The sequence below is a fragment of the Camelus ferus genome, chromosome 15 (genome assembly GCF_009834535.1).
Source record: "Camelus ferus isolate YT-003-E chromosome 15, BCGSAC_Cfer_1.0, whole genome shotgun sequence".
NCBI lineage: Eukaryota > Metazoa > Chordata > Mammalia > Artiodactyla > Camelidae > Camelus > Camelus ferus.
The window spans coordinates 51,900,501-51,924,767 of NC_045710.1; the positions used below are offsets into that span (position 1 = coordinate 51,900,501).

At 54.7% G+C, this 24,267-nt stretch overlaps 1 protein-coding gene across 25 annotated transcripts in view; it reads left to right on the forward strand.

Annotated features, from left to right (window-relative positions):
- DYSF (dysferlin) overlaps window positions 1-24,267 on the forward strand; it is a 201,759-nt gene that overhangs the window by 76,272 nt on the left and 101,220 nt on the right. For 15 of the 25 annotated variants that reach the window (XM_032497799.1, XM_032497803.1, XM_032497805.1 and 12 more), the window contains 9 exons: window positions 1,323-1,405; window positions 8,257-8,298; window positions 9,921-10,036; window positions 10,520-10,633; window positions 11,844-12,021; window positions 12,553-12,677; window positions 14,647-14,753; window positions 19,782-19,974; window positions 22,085-22,240. In XM_032497799.1, the coding sequence (XP_032353690.1) occupies window positions 1,323-1,405; window positions 8,257-8,298; window positions 9,921-10,036; window positions 10,520-10,633; window positions 11,844-12,021; window positions 12,553-12,677; window positions 14,647-14,753; window positions 19,782-19,974; window positions 22,085-22,240 (1,114 nt within the window). The remainder of the gene's footprint in view (window positions 1-1,322; window positions 1,406-8,256; window positions 8,299-9,920; window positions 10,037-10,519; window positions 10,634-11,843; window positions 12,022-12,552; window positions 12,678-14,646; window positions 14,754-19,781; window positions 19,975-22,084; window positions 22,241-24,267) is intronic. The other 10 variants (XM_032497802.1, XM_032497810.1, XM_032497812.1 and 7 more) reach the window with 1 other exon arrangement.

Here is a 24,267-nt window from a genome sequence, read left to right on the forward strand (position 1 = left end):
AACCACGGCCTCTCTGTATCGCTCCCCTCCATTCAAAAATGTTTCCAGAGGGGGAGGGTGTAGCTCAAGTGGTAGAGCGCATGCTTGGCAGGCACTAGGTCCGGGGTTCAATCCCCAGTACTGTCTCTAAAAATTAATAATAAACCTAATTACCTTCCCCCCCACCAAAAAAAAAAAAAAAAAAAGTGTTTCCAGACTTTGCTAAATGTCCTGGGATCAGAACCTCCGGATTGAGAACCCTTGGTCTAGCCTGACAAGGGAGCAGCAGGTTGCTGCAGTCAAAGCTCTGATGCCCACGTCAGGCACATCCTGCCCGCATCCCAGCTTTGCCATCCTGGTTACCTGCGCTTCTTTATCTGAAATTGGAGCTGGTTGCTGTACCTGCCTCAGGGCCACCGTGAGGATTAAATGAGCCGAGTCACGTGATGGTTTGAGCACAGACCCTCAGCTCTCAGTAGGTGCTCAATACGTGCTGGCTGTTACTAGATACGACTGCCAAGGGGGCAGGGGCCAGTCTGCACAAGACAGTCAGTCTTCTCCAGCTTCTACCCACGGTCCCCTCTGCTGGCTGGGGAGGGGACAGGCCTTCCTTTGGGAGGCAGGAAAGGCCCCACATGATGGATGCAGGCCATGTGTGCTGGGGCACGTGCACTGGACCAGGAGTCAGGACACCAGGGTTTCAGTCCTGGCTCTGCCTCTCCCTCCCAGGCTGACTTTGGGCAAGGACTTTCTGACTCGAGCCTCAGTTTCTTCATCTGTGCAACAGAGATGTTTGTAAAAGTACCTTCTCCTCAAGGCCATTGTGAGGATCCTTGGAGATAAAGGAGGTTAAAACTGCACTGTCATACACAGAAGGATCAGACACAAAAAGGAGCTATGCATTAGCTACCATAAGCTAATGAAGACTGTGGCCTTGGGGATAGTTTCTTTCTGGTCACCTGGTTTTCTCCTTGGTCCAAGTATGTCTTAGCTCCTGGCGCCTTGCCTTCTGTGGGTCTGGGGGTCTGGCTCCCTGAGTGACCTTCTGCTCCCATGACTTGCCTCTGCCCTCCTCCCTCTCAACCTGCAGACGTGTCTGCAGAATCCAGCCCGGCAGCCCAGTGTTGAGATGCTGATGGTGGGTGAGATGGACTGGTTCCCTCTAGACAAGTCATGAACAACTTTCTTTCCAGTCTCTTCTTCCCTAGGATGACTGGGCCTCAATGGCATGCCCCGTGTGAAGACCGGGGCCCCTAACGATGTGTAACTGAGCTTCCTTCCTGGGTGGGCTGTGGTGTGCTACTCCCCTCCCCCGTTCAGGCCCTCTCTGCCCCTTGCTCTAGGGACCGCCTCACCCACAACGACATCGTGGCCACCACCTACCTGAGTATGTCGAAAATCTCCGCCCCTGGAGGTGAAATAGAAGGTAAGTTCCCCTCTGTGCTGTCCCCTCTGATCCCCCATGCTGTCCCCTGGCCAGCGAGGGAGATGGGCTTGCAGTCATTTAGGACTGGTCCTCGCCTCGGATGGTGGGATACACTGCCGAGGGGTGGAGCGAAGAGAATTCCTTCCTGTAGATGATACTGGTGGCTGCGGCCACGCCATCCACTGGCTTCTACGTCGGCTGGCTGTGCTCTAGCAGCTCCTATTTTGAAATCGCTTTCATTGATGTGTTAAAAAGGAGTTCATGATCATTTGGTGCAATTTTAAAGAGATAATCTGAAAGAAGAATATAAAATGTACTCATGAAATTATCCAGAAGCTTATCCTCCCAGACAAGAGATAAATATCGATTGTCTGGAACTTTCTGTTCGTATGCATGTGTGTACATGAAAAACATTGTTTTGAAATAATTTTCAGTTGTTCCAGAAGTTGCTTTTTGTCACTTGGCAATACAACATAGATGTTTATTCATGTTATTAAATGGTCTTCTACAATATAATTTAAAATAAATACATATATTCTATTGTGAATGCACCATAATCCACATTTAACCAGTTAATGCTGAATATTTTGGTGCTTTCTAGTTTTTTCAGTGTTATAAACAACTAACTTGAGAGTGACTATTTCTGTAGCTGAATCTTTATGTAATTCATGATTTTTCTTATGCATAAATACCTAGAAGTCAAATTGCTGTGTCAAAAGTTTGAACATTTTTAAAGCTTTTGGTATAGATATCAAAATTGCCCTACAAAAAGACTGGACCAATTTATACTCTAATTACTCACTTATTTTTGTTGTACCCTCATCAACACAGGGTAGAATAATGATATTAAAAAAAGAGCTTTGTTAATTTGATGGGTGAATTTCACTGTTGTCTTAATTTTCACTTCATTGATATCTGGTAAAACTGACTGATGTAAATTTAAAAATATTTTAATGATTACCTTACATTTACAAATTATATCTATTTATATACTTTTTATTTGTTATATTGTAAATTGCCTATTCATGCTCTTGTCCATATTTCTGATGGTATGTTTGTCTTTTTCTCATTGTTTTTTAAGAGTTCTGTAAGTATATGGATGTTAACTTTCCCCTGTCATATATGTTGTAAATAGTTTTTGTCAATTTTATTTTATCCTGTAATAGTTTCAACATATAGAAATTTAAAAGTTTTACATAGCCAAATCTATTAGTCTTTTCCTTAGTGAATAAGGCAGGGGTCTAACATTACTTTTTTTCAAAATTGTTCTTTGGTGATACCAACACTATATATTGAGTAATCTTTTCCTTACATTTTGAAATGCCACTTTTATCCTCTACTAAATTCCTAAATGTGTTCTTGGGCCTATTTCTTGATTTTTTTTATTATCTTTAATTGGTATGTCTGCTTATTATTTTTTAGGTTTTGGTATCTGGGTTATGCTGGCTCTGTAAAATTAATTGGAAAGATTTAAAGTCTTTTCTAACATCTGGAACAGTTTATATAACATAAGAATATAGTCTTTTGAGGGTTTGAAAGAATTCACCCATAAAACCATATGGGCTGAGTGCCCTTTTTGAGTGGGTGTAGCACTGGCTCTTTAAAACCTTTCAGTTTCTCTTGTGATCATCAGTATTTTTAATTTGTTACTTTTATTATAGCCAATTTTGATAATCTACATTTCCCTAGAAAAACATTCATGACATTGGGGTCTTCTAATTTATTTATATGGTGTTGTGCAGAGCAATCCTTTATAATTTAAATGATTTTTCTTTATTTGTGGTGTTTTCCCTTTTCTTATTTCTAATGATATGTGTTTGAATTTTCTTTTTTTCTTGATTAGTCTTATTAAAAGTTTTTTTCCCACCTACTTTATTGGAATTTGCAGAGAATCAGCTTTTGGATTTATTTGTCAATTCTAATATTTTCTAGTTATTTATTCTCTCTCTTTTTCTTTTTTTTTTTTAACTCTTTTTTTAAACTCTCTTTAGACTTATTTTTTTTTTTTTTTGGTTTGTTTCCTTTTTTAACTTTATGGTTAACTTCTTGTGTTTATTTTCAACATTTCTTATTTAAATAATGGAAGTATGGTTTCTGGCCCATATCTCATGCTTTTGGCCTTTCGAAAACCCCAAAGTTACATTTAACTCTATTTTTTACTTTCATTTCTCACATTTATTTTAAATTTATTTCGGTGCATTTTCTGAGAGCAGTCTGATTTGATTCCTTTGCAGCAGTCTTTTTTTCCTGACTGGATGCCACTTGTAGGAATGTCTCTTTTTCCTTGCAGTTTGAAAAATTACTTTGATCTATCTAGATGCAGGACTCTTTTCATTGCATTTTGTCTAAGACAGTGAATTCTCAAATCTGGGTTGAGGAATGATTTTGTTTATTCTAACATTGTAACGTGAACAGTTGGAGGCAGGGTGGGGTGGGGGTAGTGGGTGCTCTGTAAACAGGCAGCTTGTGTGACTTGCTCCAGTCTCCTCTTATGAGTCCCAACCTTGTAAGGTTGTTGTAAGGATCCAGTGAGATTATAAATGAAAAGTTCTGGTACATAATAAACCTAAAGTACTGTTTGCTGTTTAGCATCATTCTTATTTGCTTTCTGCTTTCCAAATCTGATTTTTGACCCTGTACCAATTCTGCTTTTTACTGCTTCCCACGTGGCTTAAAATTGTTGGCTTTTTTGTTTCTTGACACACCTTCTTTTCCCTCTGTCTTTCCTTTTATATTTTCCCTTTCCTCTTTGTTCTCTCCCTCAAGTTTTGTTTTGTTTCACAAAAGCTATGTCCCTTGTTACTCTATGGAGGATTCCAAATCATTCCCTGGGAATTTCAGGTGAATGCTCTCGGGAGTCTTACAGTGTTTCCTCCCTGTTTCCCCATCCTGGTTGACCCTCTGTCATCCCCCTCCCCCTGTATTCACTCGCTCACAAGATCCCATCAGTGCTGGTGTCTTTCTACAGACAGGATGCCTGAGTGTCTGCCCATCCATCTCCTCAGATCTTTATCTGGAGGACAGGTGAGACTGCCCAGTTTCTGGAAGATTCCACGGAGCACTCTTGAAGTTAACCAATCTATTCTTCTCGGTTCTCTGAAACATTAAAAAACAACAACAACTTTTAATTATAGAAAATTCGAACACACACAAAAGTAAAGAATTCTACAATGAACTCCCGGGTGCCCTACTCGGCTTAAACACCCCGCTGCTCTCTGCCCTTCCAATTTCATCGCTGAGACTTGTAATTGGTGGGATAGTCAGAAACTCCCAGAAGGCACTGCTCTCGGGGCTCCGCCTGACCCAGCCCCTCCCCCTCCTGACTGTGGGACCCGCTGGTCCCAGGATGCAGTCCTCCTTCTGTGATCGCTGTTCAGATAGGCTGGACGTGCAGGTAGAAAGATGAGAGGTGGGGGGCAATGTCTCATGGGGGTGGGTGGGAGAGAGAGTACTCTAGGCCCTCCCGGACCAGAACTCCTGGCATGGAAGGAACCTCTTCTGCAGTTTTCTGGCCGGACGCCCTCCCCATCTGAGTCCGAGGACAGGCGCCGGTAGAGGCACAAAGTGACCTCACCGTTTTCCGACAGCCCCTGTTTCATGAGGTTCCAGCTGTGCCTGCTGTCAGCCACCTGAGGGAGAGTTTAGATCCCTGTGCCCCCGTCCGTCTTCATTTCTAGTGCTGATGTTGGCCTTGGTCTTTTCCAGGGTCATCATTCATTGGGACTGGGAGGAAGATGTTTATTTGGCCACTAGATGGCGCTCAGGCCATGAGCAACCCAGAGTGGTTGAGGGAATGCATTCAAAAGCGGCAACACCGGCTCTCACAGGTTGTTCTGGACATAAATGAGAATCTTCTTGGAACCAGCTAATTTTAGATGTGCAATTTAAATAGCTTGATTAATATAACAATAAAAGATTAGACTCATTGCTCAACCTGGAGCCATTCTTCCTGACCCTCTCTCTAGACCCGGAAGGTGAGCCCTGCCAAGTTCTCCCTCTTGTCCTGGGGCCACCGCAGCATTACTCCAACTTTCAGCTCTTTGTATTTCCCTCCACATTGGGATGTTCTAACACATCTGGGCCATGCAGGACCTTTCATCTCCCCATTGTTCTCAAACCCCAAACTAAGCTGAACTGTAAAAATGAGTTCTTTCTCTGTATTTCCCGGCCTCATGGTTCACCAGATTATTTGCTCCAGCCAGGAGCTTTTGTTTTCGTGTTTTTATTTTTATTTCCAGCTAGGACAGGACTTAACACTAGCCTCTTAAGCACTTCTGCCCACAAGTTTGCCTGGGCACACTTGAGTATTCCTTGGACCCCGTGTGCCAAGCATTTAGTAAAAATTTTGTTTTTTAATGAGGAGCGCTTTCCTTAGAACCGGCTGTTCTTTCGAAAGGTAACAAGCATACGAGACCCATGAAACTTACACGGTTTCTTTTATAACTTCGTGCATATGAAAATCACGCTACAAAAATAGCACTCGGACAGTTTTTTCCACAGCTCCAAAATCCAAAGTTCGTTTCTTTTTGTCTTTGGAACGTGGATGATGAGGATTTCCCAGCAGTTCTTGGTTTCTCCTCCTGCCTGGCGCGGGCTGATGTCAGGCAGCCAAGCCGTGGGCGTGGGAGATGTGCTGAGAGGCAGAGGGAGCGGCAGGGCTGGCCGCAGGTAATGGCCTTGGCTTCTCTAGGAGACACGGAGTCCCGGTGACCAACCGTGACGTGCAGCTCACTGGCCTGGGCGGGCTGCCCTCGGTCTCCTTCGGCTTCCCCAGGTGAGGGAGTTGGGCTTGGCTGCTCCAGCCCCAGAGCTGGGAGCATCCATCCATGTCTGGGGGCTTCCATGGCTCCTCTTCCTTGGGCTTGGGGAAAACACACCAAAACACTTGTGTTTTGGCAGAAGAGTGATGGGGACTAAATAGAGGCTTTGTCTTGAGTGGCTTCACTGGTGACTCTGCCCTTGACTTCATGAGCTGTCTGCAGACACCAGGGGAGACCCGGAGACCTGTGACCCTGCCCCTAAATGAGGACTCGGTGGCCAGTTGACAGCAGGGCCGTGTCTTACTACGCCTTGCACTGTGCCTGTTAGGTTTGCTGAACAAACGAACGGATGAGTGAGGGAATGAATGAAAATGTGTGGTTGGGAGCCAGGTTCCTCTGCATCCCCTCTTGGTCCTGCTGGCCAGCAGAGGCATGTGCTGGTCAGATGGCCGGTGGGATTAGCCCTGTGTCTGGGCTGGGCACTAGTCTGCAGCCAGGACTCAGAGTTGGTCTGTGGGTGAGAAGCCAAGTTTGCTCTGTGAGAAGCACGTGGGGTCGGAGCTATGACCTCGGCCTCATTAGCCCTAGATAACTGGCTGGGCCTGTTTGTAATCATTTGGAAGGAGCTTAAAATGGCAATTGTTTCCTTCCGGTGGGCCCTGGCCACGCTCTCACGGGGCTGCAGCTGTGCCGTGTCGGTCCTCTTGTGGTTGTTGAAACTCCCCTATGACCAGAGGCTTCGCTCCCCCACTGATGAAAACCTATTCCTGTGGACACGAAAATGGCCATGAATTATGGTTTCTGCAGCTCTGGCTTCTGCCAGCCGGCGTTCCTAGCTGAGGCCGGCTGTGGAGAGCTGAGGGCCTGGGTCTGGGGGCCTGCAGCCCCCCTGGAGTCTGGTCTCACCCTCCTTGCTGCAGTACGTGCTCACTGGGTCAGCCCTGTCCTCGTATCCAGAGTCCACGTTCCCTCTCCTCTCGTCTCCACGCTCTTTCTTTCTGCGTCTCTGCTCATTCTTCCTTCACGATGTTTTGCTCCACTCTTGGCTCTTAACTCCAACTGGGGAGCTATAGGAAATAGCAGTGGGTATTTTTATTCTTTTTTAAGGAGACCAATAGGTAAAGGTGACCAGTGAATGAAAATATTCGTTTCACCAAACACATCCCTAGGCCAGTCAGGACCCCAGATTTGGTTACACTAAGATGGTTGGAGGAGGAGACAGGGAGGGTCAGACACAAGGTCTTGTGGGAAGAGACAGAATCAGAGAGGATGGCGGAAGGAGACTGAGGGGTGCCGACTCCTTTGGGGGCATCTTGTACCTTCCTGGATGTGAGGGACGGATTCCAGGATGCTGAAAGTACTCGAGACCATCTCCTCCCTTGCTTCTCTTATTTCTAGACACCCCTTAGCAGCATTTAGGGTACACTCAAGTATAGAAATTTCAGCTAATGAGCTGTGCCTGGCACTGCTTCATTTGAAACAACAGGTGCCAGAAGCCAGACCCCAGTGCCTGCTGTTGTGAAAATGCAACATGGGGCCCTCAGTGGTAATACTGGAAATGACCACTAGGTGGAGATCTTGTGCCTTGAAATGCCAACTCCGAGAGAGGCATCAACCTGCCTGTAGGGTGGGGTGCTGGGTGTCTCTCACTGCCCAGCTCTGGCCCTTCCACGTTTCCCCCACCCTGTCTTTGTGTCTGTACTTTGTTTTCCTCACTTACCTGGCTATGATATGGAAAAGCACATTTTCTTTTCTGTGTTATTTCTTGGATGTATTGAGTCAAGCGTCTGGTCCAGTTTTCCACCAGCAAGCAGAGCACACAGCCATTCAGGCAGCCACTGGCAAGGACCCGAGTGCTCGCGATGGCACTGGGGCTGAGTCTGGCTGAGGGGTGCGTGGTGATGCCTTAGTGTGTGATACGTTCACAGCTGGGCTGGGGCTGGGGCCTTGGGCCACATCTGTTTCCCTGTCCAGGAGCTGTCTTTCCATCTGTCTGTCTATCAACTGTCCATCCGCACGCCCTGTTCACCTAACCAGTCCTCCACTCAGCCTTGCCCATCCTAACCCCTTTTCCATTTCTTTATGCTACAGAGGAGCCTGCAGGCGTGGTCAAGCCTCCTCCAGCCTCAGACCGTACGTGCCTTCACCTCCAGGATGCCGAGGGGGTGGGCTGTGAGGTTTTTGCTGGAGCGGAAAGGGTGCTGGTTGTGGGGAAGTTTTTGATTTGTCTGAGGTGGAACTGAGATTACCCACCTCAGCCCCAGAGCTTACTTTTGGCCATTACCTCACAACCTCGGTTGAATATGTAAATTGCTTGGAATGCTTTAAAGGCGATTCCCTCCCACCCTGTAAACCCACTTCCTGAATCTGCTGAGCTCTGATGCTCCAGGGAGTTCACTGTCTCCAGCAGGGAGTGGGTGGAACTGGCGTGGGGGTCCACGATGAGGCCGGGCCAGTGTAAGGGCTCTCGGGGACCAGGAGGAGGCCAGGGTGAGTTGCAAACTCTTGAAGTTCAAATTCACAAGGTAAATTACAGTCGCGATGATGAGTACAGATAATTGGTAGTGCTCACATCAGTTCTGTCCGCCTGGGCCTCCCACCCCAGTTCCACATGCCCGAGCCCTGCATGTACCAGGGACTGGAGGGCGAGTGACGATGGGTGCAGGGCTCTAGGGGAGGCATGCTCCTGCCTTCCGGTTGGTAAGATCTTACCCCCGGGGATGGCTTCCAGTCCCAGGGTCTCGGCACTCAAGAGTCTGCATTCAGTCCTTGGGTCTGGCTCAAGTACTTCCTTGCTGAGGCCATTTATTTTGTGCCATCCTCGCCTCACCCGTGTTCTTATGGATTGGAGCATCCCTGATGGTTCCTGCTCCTGGGCCCACCTCCCACCTTTGGCATTCTGGAAACGCCCCTTCCTCCTTCCTCTAAAAGGGACACCCTGGTTCTCAGGATTCTCAGAGTGCGGCCGGTGATGTCCCATCCTGGGAAGCTAGGTTGTCAACTGGAAAATCATGACATTAACAAAAGCGGGCCTCCAAAAAGGATGGAGATGATGTGGAGAAGAGATTTTCTCTCATCGTTAGTGTGATTCTCAAACTCTTCTCCAACCTGCTCCACTGAAAGATGGTTCTTTGTACAGTGTGGGCGGGGGGTGGGGGTGAGGAAGGAGATGCCAGGGTGAGTACAGGCTATTAGGCGGTCTGTCTCAACTTTGTAAGGGTACAGGGGTGGAGAAGACATGTACCCGGGGGCTGCCCTGTGTGTGGGGTGACATCGAGCTGGGGCCCATCCCTGGTGTTTGGGAGATGGCGTCTCTGGTCACCAGGCCCTTGGGTCTCCTTTGTGCCACTTCCCAGGCGGGAAGTACACATGAGGATGGGGTGTAGGACACGGGGCGGCCTGAGAGGGACAGGGCAGTGGGGGTCCCTGAGCCCCAGCTTTGCGTGCTGGCTGAATGCGTGCGCTAAGGGTTAGACCATTTTGGGTCAGGTCTCTGTGTAGTCGTATGTTCCCTTTCATCTTGGCCTCAGTTCCCTCCTCTGCGAAACAAGGCTGGTAGAAGCAGTGCGCATGTCCGTATCTCAGGGTGGTGGTGAGGGTTAGAGGGAGACGGTGGTAGCTCTCATCGGGGGCTGCACCCGGTGCATGTGCGATGAACTGAGGGCTGGCGATGGGCTCTGGCCCGAAGGGGGCTGAGTTGAGCGCTAGAAGGCCCCGCTGGGCAGGCCCCTCTGATCCGCACTTGTGTTTCCCAGTGGATGACCACCTGGGCTTCCTCCCCACCTTCGGGCCCTGCTACGTCAACCTCTATGGCAGCCCCAGGGAGTTCACTGGCTTCCCGGACCCCTATGCGGAGCTCAACACAGGCAAGGTGAGCCAGACCGGAACCCGTAGTCCCGATCCCCAGGCCTGTGTGCGGGGTCTTCCAGCCTGGGCTGGGCAGTATCTGCAGCCGGCCTGGACTCCAGGGACCTGATGGGGCTTGAGTGGGCCCAGGGCCACCTGCTCCTTCCACTTGGCCCCTCCTGGCCCCTTCTTCCCTCCCTTTTGCCACTCCTTCAGGGCCAGCCTGACACCTGCCCCCCTTCTCCCGTTTTCCCAGCACCTGAGGGACCCAGGCTCTATCAGGTTTTATTCTCCCCTGGTGAGACTGGACTCTGCTACTGACCACCTGGGTGGCGTGTCCCCTGAATGCTCTGGGCCACCATTTCCTCATCTGCAGAGTGATGGGATGTGGCTCAGGGCGCTCCTGGTTGCCTGGGAGATGAGTGACCTCAGGGCCAGATCAGGCTCCTTTCCTTCCCCTTCTCCCCTCCACCACCCCTGCTCCTGGTGACCCAGCCTCCCCTCTCAGGGGGAGGGCGTCGCCTACCGAGGCCGGCTTCTGCTCTCCCTGGAGACCAAGCTGGTAGAGCACAGCGAGCAGAAGGTGGAGGACCTCCCCGCGGATGACATCCTTCGGGTGGAGGTGAGGGGCGTGGCTCTGGGAGGGACGAGGAGGGTGGTGGCCAAGTGGGGCTGGCTTCAATGTGCCCTGGCGGAGAGAGGAGGGCTCAGCTTGGCCCGCTCTCCTGTGTCTCCACACCTCTGGGCCTCAGAGTAACCCAACACCTGCCCTGCCTCCGTAAGCAATGTGCAGGGGCACAAAAAAGATAAATGAAAGTATTTTAAAGTCTAGAGCTTGGTGCAAAATGAGAGGCTCTTTTATAATGATAATGTAAGAAGAGCGAACACTTACTAATCCCCGACCCGGTGTCAGACACTGCGCTTGTGACACTGTTGATGTCATTGAGTCCTCCCAGCACCCGTGAGGTGGCTGCTATCAGTATCTCCATTTTACAGATGAGAAAACTGAGGCTTAAGTGTATCAGAGCAGCAAGTGGTGAAGCTGGGCGTGGCATCCAGGAGGCAGCCGTATGGAGTCTGCCTGGTGGTTTAAGCTTTCAGATAATCAGCCGGTACTGGTTTGCATTCTGGCTTGGCCACTGACCAGTTGTGTCATTTTCCCTGTGTGTAACGTGGGGGTAATAGTTACACTCACCTCATAAGATTGTTGGGAGGATTAAATTAATTCATGCCTGTATTCAGTCAGCACTCGGTGCGTGATGATTATGTCCGTGATCTAACGACCCAGCTGTGTAAACCCTCTTCTCTCTGCCTCTACAAAGGGGATCGTAGTGCCATCTTGGTTCAGACTGGGATGTGTAGTTGAGTTCCTGCCGCGTCCTCAGCCCTGTGCCCCGTGTCTGGCGGGGCAGTGGGATTCATTCATCTCAAACACACGGGCAGCCTGTGGATGCTCAGAGCTGGCTGTTGTGGAGAAATGGAGCAGTGTGGGCTGGGCGCTCTGGGCAGGGGCACGGGGGGTTAGAGGCTTCGGCCCCTTCTGGACAGCAGACGTGGGAGACTGGCTCCCTGGGGTAGTGGTGCCATGGCCGCTTGTCTGTGCATGATCTTGGAGGAGCCAGCCTTCGTAGAGGAACATGGCCAGGCACCCAGGCCTGGGATGAGTTTGCTCCAGCTTGACCAAATCTGGGCCCCGCTGCTGAGCTGGACCACTCACCACGCATCTGTCCAGCCAGGATCCATTGGGTGCCAGGGCCTGCCAGATGTGTGGCCCCTCCCCGCATGGGTGTGTTCCTTCCTTCCCCCCTGACCCCGGCCCTCCCTGCTCCCAGAAGTACCTCCGAAGGCGCAAGTACTCCCTCTTCGCCGCCTTCTACTCGGCCACCATGCTGCAGGACGTCGACGATGCCGTCCAGTTCGAGGTCAGCATCGGGAACTACGGGAACAAGTTCGACACGACCTGCCTGCCGCTGGCCTCCACCACCCAGTACAGCCGGGCGGTCTTTGACGGTGAGGCCAGAGGCTGTGCTCCTGGCTGGGACCCCGACCACAGAGCGGGGGCCGAGCCCTACATCCTGTCCCCTGCTGGAGGCTTGCCCGACGGCCCTGGCCTGGGCACACCTGTTTGGGGGACCCCCTGGTCTGCTCCCCGCTGTGCTGCGTCTCTCTGCTCACCTCCAGATGGTTGCTGGGACCCACAGATTGAGTTGGCGGTGGTCAGTGTTGGTCCTGACCTGGTCCCAATCATTTATTATCTGGCGGCTGTGGGGCTTGGTGTGGAGATTCTGGAGAATGTGGGATTCCCAGGGTCCTTCTAGCCACCCCTCGGTTTTAAGGTGCTAAGGGGCCCTAGTGAGAGTGGCAGCTCTCTGTTCAACGCATGAAAGGAGCTCCAGCACCTTGTCTGGGCACTGGGGAGCAGTGGCCATGCCACGTGTGTCCACTGGAGTTCTTAGTGGGGGAGCAGGTGCCTGCCTCCATCCTGCTCGTTCCCCGCCGCCCCTCCGCTCCGCTCAGCACCAGGCCCGTGCGTCCTTCCAGGGTGCCACTACTACTACTTGCCCTGGGGCAACGTGAAGCCCGTGGTGGTGCTGTCATCCTACTGGGAGGACATCAGCCACAGAGTCGAGGCTCAGAACCAGCTGCTCAGGATTGCCGACCGGCTGGTGAGTGGAAGCGGGCCCCACCCAGTGCCCTGCGCACGCATGTCCGATGGGTGTCCTCAGACCTGCCCCCGTGGGGGCTAAGTCTGCAGACCTCACGGTGCCTGGAGTCCCCTGCGTCCTGACCGGGCCAGGCTTGCGATCCTGCCCTGCATCCTGGGAAGAGAGGAGAGGGAGGGAGCACAGTCCTGGGGGGACGCCCCCAGTCTGATGTGGGAGAAGCACAGAGAAAGGGCCAGGAGAAACCACGTGGCAATCAGCAGGACCGAGCCTGCAGCCTTTCATTCATTCATTCATTCATCAAATGCCTTTGACTCCACAATCAAAGGTTGTGCTGGAAACGTCTAGCTAGAGGGTAGACGTGAACAAGGAGCTGCCCCTGCCTTCAGGGGCCAGTTGAGTAAAGGAGAGTGCTGGCTCCTGTGGAGGCTCCAAACTTAAGTTCAGGTGACACTACAGGAGTACTTAGGGAGGGGGGCTTGGAGGAGGGAGGGGCCAGGGAGCATCAGGTCAGCCTCGCAGGGCAGCGAGGGGGCCGCATCCAGGGAGGGGAGCTGGGCGCAGGTTAGGATGCCGTTGTAGGGGTCCAGTGGGGCATGGCGTGGCTCTGGGAGGGCGCTGACATCAGGGGGAAGAATACAGGATTGAGATCTAAGGACTTGGTGGCCTGTTGGGTTGGGGAGGAGGAAGGGCCGTGAGCAGGGGCTCCGGTGGCTGGGGAATTGGGAAGCTGGGGAGAGGAGCAGGGGCCCCGAGGTCAGGCGATGAGTCCTGATGAGGACATGACCCGGGGTTTCTGGTGGAGGCTGGGAGTTGCGGGCCTGGCGCTTGGCCAGAGACCAGAGGAGAATCAAAGTGGGCAGAGATGTGGAGGCCAAGGGCAGGCCGCTGATGATCCTGGCGGTGGCCCCTGGCTGTTTCTGTGAGGCTCGGGGTGGAGGTGCGCCCACGAGATGCGTGGTCCCTGGAAGCATGGGGGAGGCAGGTGTGGCCGTGCTGTCGGGGGTGCGTGCGGGGCAGCAGGGTGGTGGGAGGGGGGTTGGAGAGGCTTGGGCGTGTCTGTGGTGGTGGTGAGGAGGTGAGCACAGCGAGGAGGGAGAGTGGGAAGGGAAAGTGGGGATGGGAACATTAGAGTGGCTGGGAGGGGATGCAGGGCCGAGTGGGGGCTGTGGAAGCCTGTGCCTTCCCCAAGACCGGCAGCTGTCTGGGAGGGAGGGGACTGGCCAACACCCAGGTTTGGGAGAACTTGGGGTTGATGCTGTGCAAATGCAGCATCTTCCGGACCAGCCATTCTCTCCCAAGCTGTTCCCTGAGGGCAGGGGCTGGGCGTTCTTTCCAGGGCCTGTCTGCCTCCAGCTTGGGGGCCCCAGCGTGGAGCACACGGCTCGCAATTGGGAATGCTGAGGTGGGGAGAAGAGAGAGGGGACTGAGGGGCAAGTCCTTGGCCTGAGGGCTGTTCTGTGAGATATCTCGCCCCCCTGCTCAGGCCTGAGGCCCATGGAGGCGAGTTCCAGAGAACAAACCAGAGAAAACTGGGGAACCACATGGCCCTAGGAGTTTAGAGAGGGACCACCCTGATATCACAGGTCGTCTGAACTCCTGAGGGAAGGAGGCTGTGATTCAAGCCTGCTTGGGTGGTAGGGCTGGAAAGGAAAGAGCCTGGGGTGGGGGAGCTCCGAGGTCACTTACCTGTGAGACGTCAGACCTGGCTTGACGGGGGCTGGTGGAGCGTGGAATGCAATGGAGTTGTCTCGCAGCCTGCACACGCGAGGGGTGGGAGTTCCAGGCTTGGGAATTTGGGTCTGCTTGGTGTGGGGCGCTCTGGACAGACGCTGGTTTGGGGCCTCTGGCCTCTGCCTTCTTTGCTCTAATTGTTCTCTCCTTTTGGTTCAGGGACTGGGCCGTGGTGACGGGGCCTGGGGGTTAGGGGTCCGCTCTGCGGTGACCCGACCGCTGCCTGCCTGTTCCACAGGAAGCTGGCCTGGAGCAAGTCCACTTGGCCCTGAAGGCACAGTGCTCCAGCGAGGACGTGGACTCCCTGGTGGCTCAGCTGATGGATGAGCTCATCGCAGACTGCAGGTAGGGGGTGCCTGGCACCCGCGCGCCCTCCCCTCCTGGCTCAGCCGGGCCCTTTCCCTGGGAGTGTTCGTGTGTGGCAGTGAGCGACGGCACGTCTCCCCAGCCACGCTTGGCCAGCAGTCCAGCCCGTGCTGAGTCCAAAGGTGGTGGAGCCAGCGCGGGGAGTTGAAAAGGTGACATTTAGAGCAGGTCATAAATCTCCCTGCAGCGCGGCAGCTGCGGGCCTGGGGCGGCCCGGCTCACCTGAATGGGGAGCATTGTGTCTCTGATCCCCGACCTCTTATTTCCCTGATGGAATCTCCAGGAGGAGCTGGCTGGTGGGGGTGATGGCGCCCCTCCTTACCCCAAGGCCATGTCGGGGAGCACGGTTTCTGTTTAGCCTTCTCTTGACACGGCTGATTGTCGACTTCAGGAAAAGGGGGGCCCTTGGGGTGAAGGAGAACAGGGGAACCAGGGCCCCGGCGGAAGGGGGAGCATCTCAACATCTCCATGGCTGGGTGTCCCTCGCTCCCCACCCACCTGCTCAGAACCTTGGTTTCCTCATCTTCAACATTATGGCAGGAGTAACTGCTTCATAATATCACACAAGCAAACTGCCCAGTCCTCAGGAAGTAACTTCTCCTTAATTATTATTAAGGATAAGAAATGTCAGAAGACTTTGATTGTCATCCCATTGACTAGCTTTGTGGCTTTCGGCAGCTTCACTTCTCTGGATCTCAGTTTTTCCTGCTGTTAAATGGATTTCATAATAAAAGGCAGTCTTTCTACTTTTCTAGGATTGAATGTGAATATATGCAGGTGTATTCTATGCCCCACTCTAAATCTTACCACCCTAGCCCCTGTTGAATGTATGAGAAATGCCTTCATGCTGTGAATGAGAGACTGTGGCTGCCTGCGGCCGTGCCCCTCCTGGTCTTCTGCACCCCAGCTGGGAAGTGCGTCTTTATCTGAAATGCCCCTGCCCCCCAGACAGTCATTCACTACTTCTCCGAACCTCCCTGAGGCCTGGTAGGCTTCGTGCCAGGCGCCCAAATCATGATGAGAAGGGTGCAGCCTCAGCCCTCCCTGGGGTAACACTGCAGAAGCGAGCAAATGAAGGAGAAAGCAAGTTGGGGGGCTCGAGGCAGGTGCCCTGGGAGCTCAGAGCAGGAGGGGCTTAAGCCAATCTAATTCAGGGAAGCTTCCTGGAGAAGGGGATGCCCCATGTGAACTCTGGAGGAGGAGGAGTCAGCCTTTGGAGAGGGGACTGCCAGGCAAAGGCACAGAAGCCTGCAAAGCCTGCTGCCTCTGGGGCAGCTGAAGTCCAGCTGAGACAGGCCTTCGGGATTCACATGGGCAAGCTCAGCCCCGGGGGACATTGGGAGCACAGGGGTCCCCAGGGGTTCAGATGCTCACTCTGGCTGCAGAGCAAGGGCTGGGCCAGGCATGGTGGTGAGGGGAGACTGGACAAGGGCATGGCCCGAGGCACGGGGAGGGGGGCGAGAGAAGCATAGGGCGGCCTGGACCATTGAGGAGGCATCATGGTGGGAACGGCCTCACGAGGAGCACTTTCTGCTCCAGGTGCTGTGCTGAGAATTTCATGTGTATTAACTAATCATAAAAATCTTAGGAGGTAAGAAGGGGAATGATGCACATTTTGTAGATGAGGAAACTGAGGCAGGGAGAGGTTAACTGCCCAGATTCACGCGCCTTGTAAGTGGCTGAACCCCTCGCTCTGCCGCTCCGTCCTGGACAGGACGTGATGCTGGCGGGTGTGGGGCCCAAGGAAGTCCCAGAATCGATCCCCTGGCTCTGGCCAGAGCAGCGGGTGGGCAGCAGCACAGTTTCTGGAGGGCTCAGCAGGAGGAGAGCAGGCTTGTGGGAGGAGGAGGAGTTCACGGCTGGGGGAGCTGCCTGTGGGCATCTGCGGTCTGGAGGTCGGAGGTCAGAGGGAGGCTAGAGGGGCACACGGGGGCACTGTCAGCAGGAGGGGAGGGGTGCTGCAGAGTGACTGACTGTGCCCCGCTGCCCGCGCGACAGCCTCGGGTGTGGAGGGCGGGCCGGGGCTCTGGGTTCACCCACTCTGCTCGTGACCCATGCGTGGTGTGGACCTTGGCAGGACGGAGGTGCTTGAAACATCTGAGATGGGTGGGTCCCAAGTCCTGGGCTGCTGCTGTGTTCCCAAGAAGGGCTCTGTTCTTGGAGGACTCGACCAAAATGCTTCTGCCAAAGACTGGTCCCCTTGAGTCATCCTCCTGGGGGTAGATCGTGGCCGGGGGCCTCCTGGGAAACCCTGGTCCCAGGTCAGGGTCTTGTGAGGAGGGTCCCATCCTCTTGGCAATGCATCGCCAGGCTTCAGGACCAGTTCCTTCAGGCACCACCCAAGGCCACCAATAGCCCTGGGGCCACAACACGGGCATCCAGGTGCGGGGACCCTGAGCTAGCTCTCGATAGCTGACCACCAGCAGCTCCCACGTTCCTCCAGCCAGCCCCTGCCCATGGCTCCAACATCAGTGTCCTTCATTTTGTCTGACCGTCTCCTGCCTCATCTCCCTGGGAGCCCTCTCCCTACCACCAGTGGTGCCCACTCTGTTCTTCCAGCCCAGCCCTTACCTCTCATCTTTCAACCTGTGGGCCCAACTGCCAGCAGCACATCTCCACCAGCACGTCCAACTCATTCTCTGTGACCTTCCTAACACTACTGTGCCACCTCCGCTTGAGCCCTGCCGTGGCTCCTGTTGCTTTTAGGAAAAGTCGCAGCTCTTGTCCTGGTGGATGGGCCTCTGTCCCCACTCCCTGCCTCCTGGACCCCAGTGGGCTTACCTTCCGGCCCCTCGGAACCTCTGGGCTGGCTCAGCGCCCTGCATGTGCTCCCACCTGCTTCTGAGGCATTGTACACACGCCGCCCCTTTGGCCAGGGCGCCCTTCCTGCTCTTCTTGGCCTAACCAGCTCTGCCAGTGCGGCTTGAGGCCACTTCCTCCAGGAAGTACCCCTGACCCTGAGGCTGCTCAGAGGGGATTTATCTAGCTTACCTGTCTCTTCCAGGGGCTCCCCAAGGGCAGGGCTGTGTCTCGTCTCTGGACCCAGCCCCCAGCCAGGCCCAGCAGAGCTGATGCTCACAAGGAGTGAAATGAATGACCCAGCTGCCAGTTACCTTCTGGGCTGGACATGGCCCCTCCCCACTGCTGTCCCTGATAAAGGCATCCACTCATCACAGGAGCAGGCAGTGACTTTGTGCCTGTGCTGAGCCCTGCCCTGGGCCCACCTGCCATTTCCAAGTCAGCCAGGTGGCAGGGCCACGGCTTCTGTTTGGGCCTGGGGGTATACTGTCATCCACCTTCCTCCTCTGGGTCTCCTTTTCTTTCCATGCCCCCTGTTCTGTGCTTTTGAGGGGTAGGAAAGGGCCAAGACATCTTGTTAGTGGTAGTTATGGGTCCCGGCTTTTTCTTGGGGAGTCTTGGCTGGGCTGGTGGCCTCCATGAAAATCTCCCTTTGGTGGTCTGTGTGGCAGTCCCTCCCAGCTCCCGACCCAGGCTGGGAGCGTAAATCACCCCGGTTGGCTTGCCTCTCCACATCCTTCTCCAGACCCACCGGCCCCCACCCTCGGGGCCCACTCAGGCCTCCTTCCCAGGCAGGCCCAGCCCAGGACTCTGGCCCAGGCCCCCCTTTACCCACCGAGCATGCCCCTCCGCCGCGTTCGAGTGGGCCAGTGCTGGAGGCCGCCCCTCTCCTGGCCTGGGGCAGCCCCATCCGAGGCACCCTCGGGGCAGTAAATATTATATTACCACAGGGTGTGCAGTACGTGACCTGAGACAGGCCCTGGGGCTTAAGTTTCCTGAGATGGAGTTTGCGTACCGCTCCCCCCACCCTAAAAATTCAATTAAAAAAAATAACAGGAAAAATGTAGTGCGCCGAGGGCCTGCCAGAGTGGTGTATCTGGCGGCGGCGGTGCCGCTGCGCCCGGCGGTAATTGGTTCTGCATAGCTCCGGGAAATTGGCAGAAAAATAAATCAGCCGGGAGCCGGGAGTCGAGACACCGCGGGGAGGGGAGCGTGAGGTGGGGGGGTGGCTGCAAGTGCTGGGAGCAGAACTGGCGAGCAGGTTTGACTGATGTCCTGGTTGGGAGTCAAGGGCTCAGTGGGGGTGGGGTGGGGGTGGGGCGGCCCCCGGCACCCTCCAGTGGGGGTAAGCTGGAGGGGTCCTGCTTGGTGAGGAAGAGCACAGACATCCCCATCCAGCCCGTCCTGTCCTGTACGATGCTTGTGTGTGTGCTGAACCGACCCCGGTCTCTCTGGGGCTTGGTATGCCCAGCAAGAGCCACGTGGAGGACGTTTAGGGAGCCCAACCTTTGGAGAGGATGGGAGAGGGTCAGAGTTCTTTGCCTCCAAATAGGATTGAGTTTAAACCCAACCCCCCACTTAGGGGCCTAGGGCTGTGTTTCTGGGACAGTGTGTACCCCCCATCTCCTCTCCAAAGGCTTCCTAAGGCAGAGGGTTCTGGGAGGGCTGTTGTGGGGCCTGCACTGGGTCGACACATGTGTATTGCTGGCTGCCGGCCTCCCCACAGTGTCTGCAGTGGCTTGTCAGGGGTCCATAAATTTCCTTCTTGAAGAAAGTGTGCTTACAACAGAATGAATTCATTTCAGCTGAGGGCAGCTTAGCGCATCGGCCTCTACTCTATGACGAGGATGTGGGGTTAGGGAGGGACTCACTGGGCCTCTGGGGGCTTGCAGTCAGTCGGGCAGAGGGGACACACATGCGAAAGAACTCACCCAACTGGAGGCTGAGCATAAGTTCTAGACAGGCAGCCTCAGAATAAAGGGCTGGGGGACTTCAGAGCGAGAGGCACACTGGGCAGTGTGATTGGGGAAGGCTTTCTGGAAGAGGTGGCTGTGCCTCTCATCAGGCTGGAGAAGTCACCCAGGGCACACGGAGCACCCAGCAGGTAGGCTGAGGGGGTGACGCCTGTTGTGGGGCCCTGTGCACTGTGTGTAAATTAATGTGTGTGCCTGGACCTGGGAAAGTTCACATGCCGTCTCTCTGTCACAGCCAGCCCCTGGGCAATGTCCAAGAGACGCCCTCCGCCACCCACCTGGACCAGTACTTGTACCAGCTGCGCACCCGTCACCTGAGCCAGATCACTGAGGCAGCTCAGGCCCTGAAGCTTGGCCACAGTGAGCTCACCACCACCCTGGAGCAGGCTGAGGACTGGCTCCTGCGTCTGCGTGCCCTGGCAGATGAGGTAGCTAACCCTGGCAGATGAGGTGCCTTCCTTCCTGCCAGGAGCATCAGAACTGGGAGGGACATGGGGACTGTCTGGACCATGATGCTATGCTGGCTCCATTGCTGGGTGACCTTGGGCAGGTGACTTAACCTCTCTGAGCCTCCATGTCCCCATTCACCAAAGGAGAACAGAGGATACAATGGGATACTGGGTATTGTGGGTCCCAGCACAGAGCCTGGCATGTAGTAGGTGCTCGATAAATGCCCCCAAATGTGCTCAAGAAATGTGCTTAATAAATGCTGCCAAAGTATGTCAGAGACAGAGCTGGGACCAGAATGTCGGGCGCCTGGCTCCAGGTCCAGTGCCAGGGCCTGCTTCCCCAGGGACCCGACTTCTTCTCCCCACTGACCTGTCTGCCGTTGGCCTCAAACCTGCCTCTCCCGGGGCCATGTGTTTCCTGCCTTCCTGGATGCCCCTCAGCCCTGGGCCTCAGGAGGCTGCACCTGCAGTCACTCTGCACCTGTATGTACCCCCATCCCTGCCCCCTGGGGCAGATGCCCCCATCCAGTTCCCCAGGGCAATAGGCAGACCGCAGACTTGTCCAGAATGAGGAGAAAGGTCTGCTCGTATGTCACAGGCGGACACAACTGCTGTCCACTCTGGTCAGAGCCACATGGGATCCCTGGGGGGGATGGGGGAGATGGTGAGGAAGGATCTCTCCAGAAGGAGTGTGCAGAGAAGGGCAGGGCCTGAGAGGGGCTTCTGGAGGAGCGACTTGTTGAAGGGGAGAGTGAGGTCCAGGAGGTGGAAGGGATGCTCAGGAGGGGAAGGCAGCCCGAAATGTTGGTCCCTGAGAGTAAGCTCTGGGCTCATCCCTGAGCGGGGCCTCGGGTCTGTGGCCAGTTACCTGTGGGGACACTGTGTTGTTCAGCCCCAGGCTGACCCCCAAAGGGGCTGTGGACCATCCCCTCGGGTGGATCACAGGCTGCCCTCCATATCCTGGCCCAGACCCTGGAACCCTCAGCACAGGTTGTGTCGTGGCTGGGAGGGGTTAAGGTGAGACGGGTGCTGTGGACAATGAGGGAAACTGAGGAGCATTTCTCAAATTTGAGTGTACATCAGAATCCCCTGAAGGTTTTGTTAAAACAGGGTACAAGGCCCATCTGATCCTGTATCTCTGGGGTAGGGCCTGAGAATCTGCATTTCCAGCAGGTGTCCAGGTGTTTCTGCTGCTGCTCTGGGGACTGCACTTGGAGAGCCCTTGGTATCGGGGTTAGGAACGCATATTTAGAATCAGAAACCTTTCTCTATTACTTCTTTGAGCCTGAATTTCCTTGCCTGTGCCAGCCTCCCAGCGATGAAGCGACTCTCCTGGGAGACGCTGAGGGAGGGGGAGGGTGCCAGCAGTCAGCTCTCAGCAGGAGGCCTGCTCAGAGACCCAGGCCCGCCCCACACTGCTCAGCTGCCTTGGGAGCAGATGGACTTAACCAACCGGCCATCTCTCCCGAGTGAGGCAGCTGGGAGCAGTTCTTAGGCCTGGAGGCTCCGAGGGGCTCAAGGCCCTGCAGTTTTGTTCTGTGCTGGTCACCATTTTTAGAACCCAGTGTCACCAGGCCCAGAAAAGAGCCAGACTTCAAGGGTTCCTGCTGTTGGGGGGGGGTGTCCTCTGGGAGGGCACACACCGCCTGTGGATTCGCTGCTGCTCCCAGGGGTGAGGAAGGGGAGGTGGCATCTTGAGTGTGATGTCATCTCTGGGGTCAAATGAAATCCTCCGATGTCTACCCCCAGGGAGCATCTGTCTGCCCACCAGGGGAGGGGATCTAAGAACCCAAGCTCAGGGCTTCAGGCAGGAGTGTCTCTTCCCAGAAAATGAGAACGCAGCTCAGTGAATTCTTGGCCGGCTCCTCGTGTGAGCCGGGGGCAGCCTGGTGCCCTGTCCTTGGGGGCTCATAGCCACTGACAACAGAGGTGCCCAGCCAGCCCTGGGAGGTCAAAGGGGCGGCTGTGGGTGGGCAGCACGAAGGGTGGGAACTGGGAGGAGAGGCCGGGGGAGACAAGCTCACGGTGGGCTGAAGATGGGGGCTTGGGTGGCCCCCTGTCCCTACGCTGACTGCCGCCTTCTCTCCAGCCCCAGAACAGCCTGCCTGACATCGTCATTTGGATGCTGCAGGGAGATAAGCGAGTGGCGTACCAGCGGGTGCCCGCCCACGAGGTCCTCTTCTCCCGCCGGGGCACCAGCTACTGCGGCAAGAATTGTGGAAAGCTGCAGACGATATTTCTGAAAGTGGGTTCTTTCTCCTCAAGCCATGTGCATACCTTCTCACCCCCAGAGCTGTGCACTCCCCTTCTGTTTCCCCTCCTGTTCTCTGTCAGACTCAGCGTTTTTTTAGGCTCTGGTCTCAGAAGGAACTGAGGGCTTTGCATAGAATGACTTCCCTTGTCCTCTCTCCCCCACCAAGTCCTAGATCCCAAGCGCCTAGTCTAGAAAGTGAGCAGGTGAGAGCTGGAATCGGGGGGCGCTGGGAAGGAATGAGGGGCTGAACCTCCAGGCTGTGCTCCTCTCCAGCTAGGTCCCTCCCCGGTGGGGGCCTAAGCCCCTACTCCCAGCCTTTAAGAGCCCTTGCACAGACCTGCCTCCACCCTCCAGTGGGGTTTGACTCCAGCTGGAGTCACGCTGGGGCTCAAGTTCCTCCCTTTAGGAAGGCTTGTGTCTGGCTCTCCCGTTGGAGAACTGGGGCCAAGTAATCCTGTCCCCCCATCACCCTGCGCCCACCTCTCCTGCCCTTTCTCCTCGAGTACCCATCCTTGCTCCCCCTCCATCTTCTCTCAGCCTTGGGGGCTGCTGGCGGGGAAGTGAAGCAGGTTCCTGGAGACCCTCTGTCCTCCTCTCTGGGTTAACGTGGGGATGTGGAGCCCAGGCTGCTGGATGGGGGTACTGCAGGCTGCTGGATGGGGGTACTGCAGCCTGCTGGTTGGGACACAGTTCAGGGAAATCCCTCCCTGAGCTGTGGCTGCCCCGGCCCAGGGAGGGTCCTGTTTGGAGGGCTGTCACTGAGGCCGCTCTGCTAGAGGAGGAGTGGCTGGGGCAGCAGGCCTGCCCCTCACCACGTACGGCTGACTCCACACGGCTCTGTTGGCATCGTTAAACTGCTTCGCCTTCCACCTTCCCTCTCCATGTCTTTCCTCCTACCCATACCAGGACCTCCTCCCATCTCACCTCTTCCAGGAAGTCATCATGGACTCACTTTAGCCTCAAACCTCTGAGTGGCTGTTGGTCAATCTATTCATATACTGACCAGTCATTCTTGTTACCCCCTGGGGTGGGCAGAGAGAACAGGTTTCAATGGTACAGGATGTGTGGACAGGTTGCGGGGCAGGCTGGAATCCTGTGTGACCTTGGGCAGATTGCCTAACCTCTCTGAATGCTGTCTTCCCACCTATAAAGTAAGGATCAGGCTGCTCCCTTCACAGGTTTTGAGGACTGAATTAGGTAACACAGGTCATGGGTCTTGCTGGAGCTGGGTGATCATTGAATATTAGTTTTCCCTCCTCTTTGCCCTTTTTCCCTGTGGGGTGTTCCCTTGCCCCTTGGGGAGAGGAGGCTCCACCAGCACCATGACTGGAGGCCAGCCTAAGGCCTGGGATGAACAGATCTCTGCATGCGGGTCATTGGTACTTCAGAGGAGAGCCAACTTTGTCTAGAAAGAGGGTGGGGGTGTCAGGCAGTGGGCTGCCCCTCCCACCTGGGGCATGTTCCCCGTGAGAACCTAACCTCCTAGCATTCTGCTTTCCTCCCTCCTAAGCCAGCTCCTCGCCTGGTAGGGCAGAGGGAGAGGAAGTGGAGGAGTGGCCACATCTGAATGGGGCTAACCAGGGAGGGCTGTCAGGCTGCGGTGGAGGTGGGGCTGCAGGAGTGCGCCTGGCAGACCCGGTGAACAGGGTGAGCATCGGGCTCTGACCTTTTGGCCCTGCAGCCTTGGGGAAATGCAAACTGAAAAACTTCCCTGATCTCAAGCGGAAAAAAAAAAGATATAGAATTGTTTCTCGAAGTCTTCCCCACTGAGTTAGTTTATGAGCCCCACCAGTAGCTCCGGAGCAAGCTCTACAAAAATGTTGGCAGCAAGCAGAGACCAAGAAAACATTGGTGTTTCTTAACTTAAACCAAAGTTGGAAAAAATGAGCACCAGCAGAGAGGGAGAGGAGCCCCAAACTAGACATTTCTTTATTTGCTGTTGCTATTTTGGGTCCGGCAGCCTGGCCCCGTCTGGGGGAGGGCAGGGGAGAGACTGGGGGTGGAGGGGGAAGGGGGGG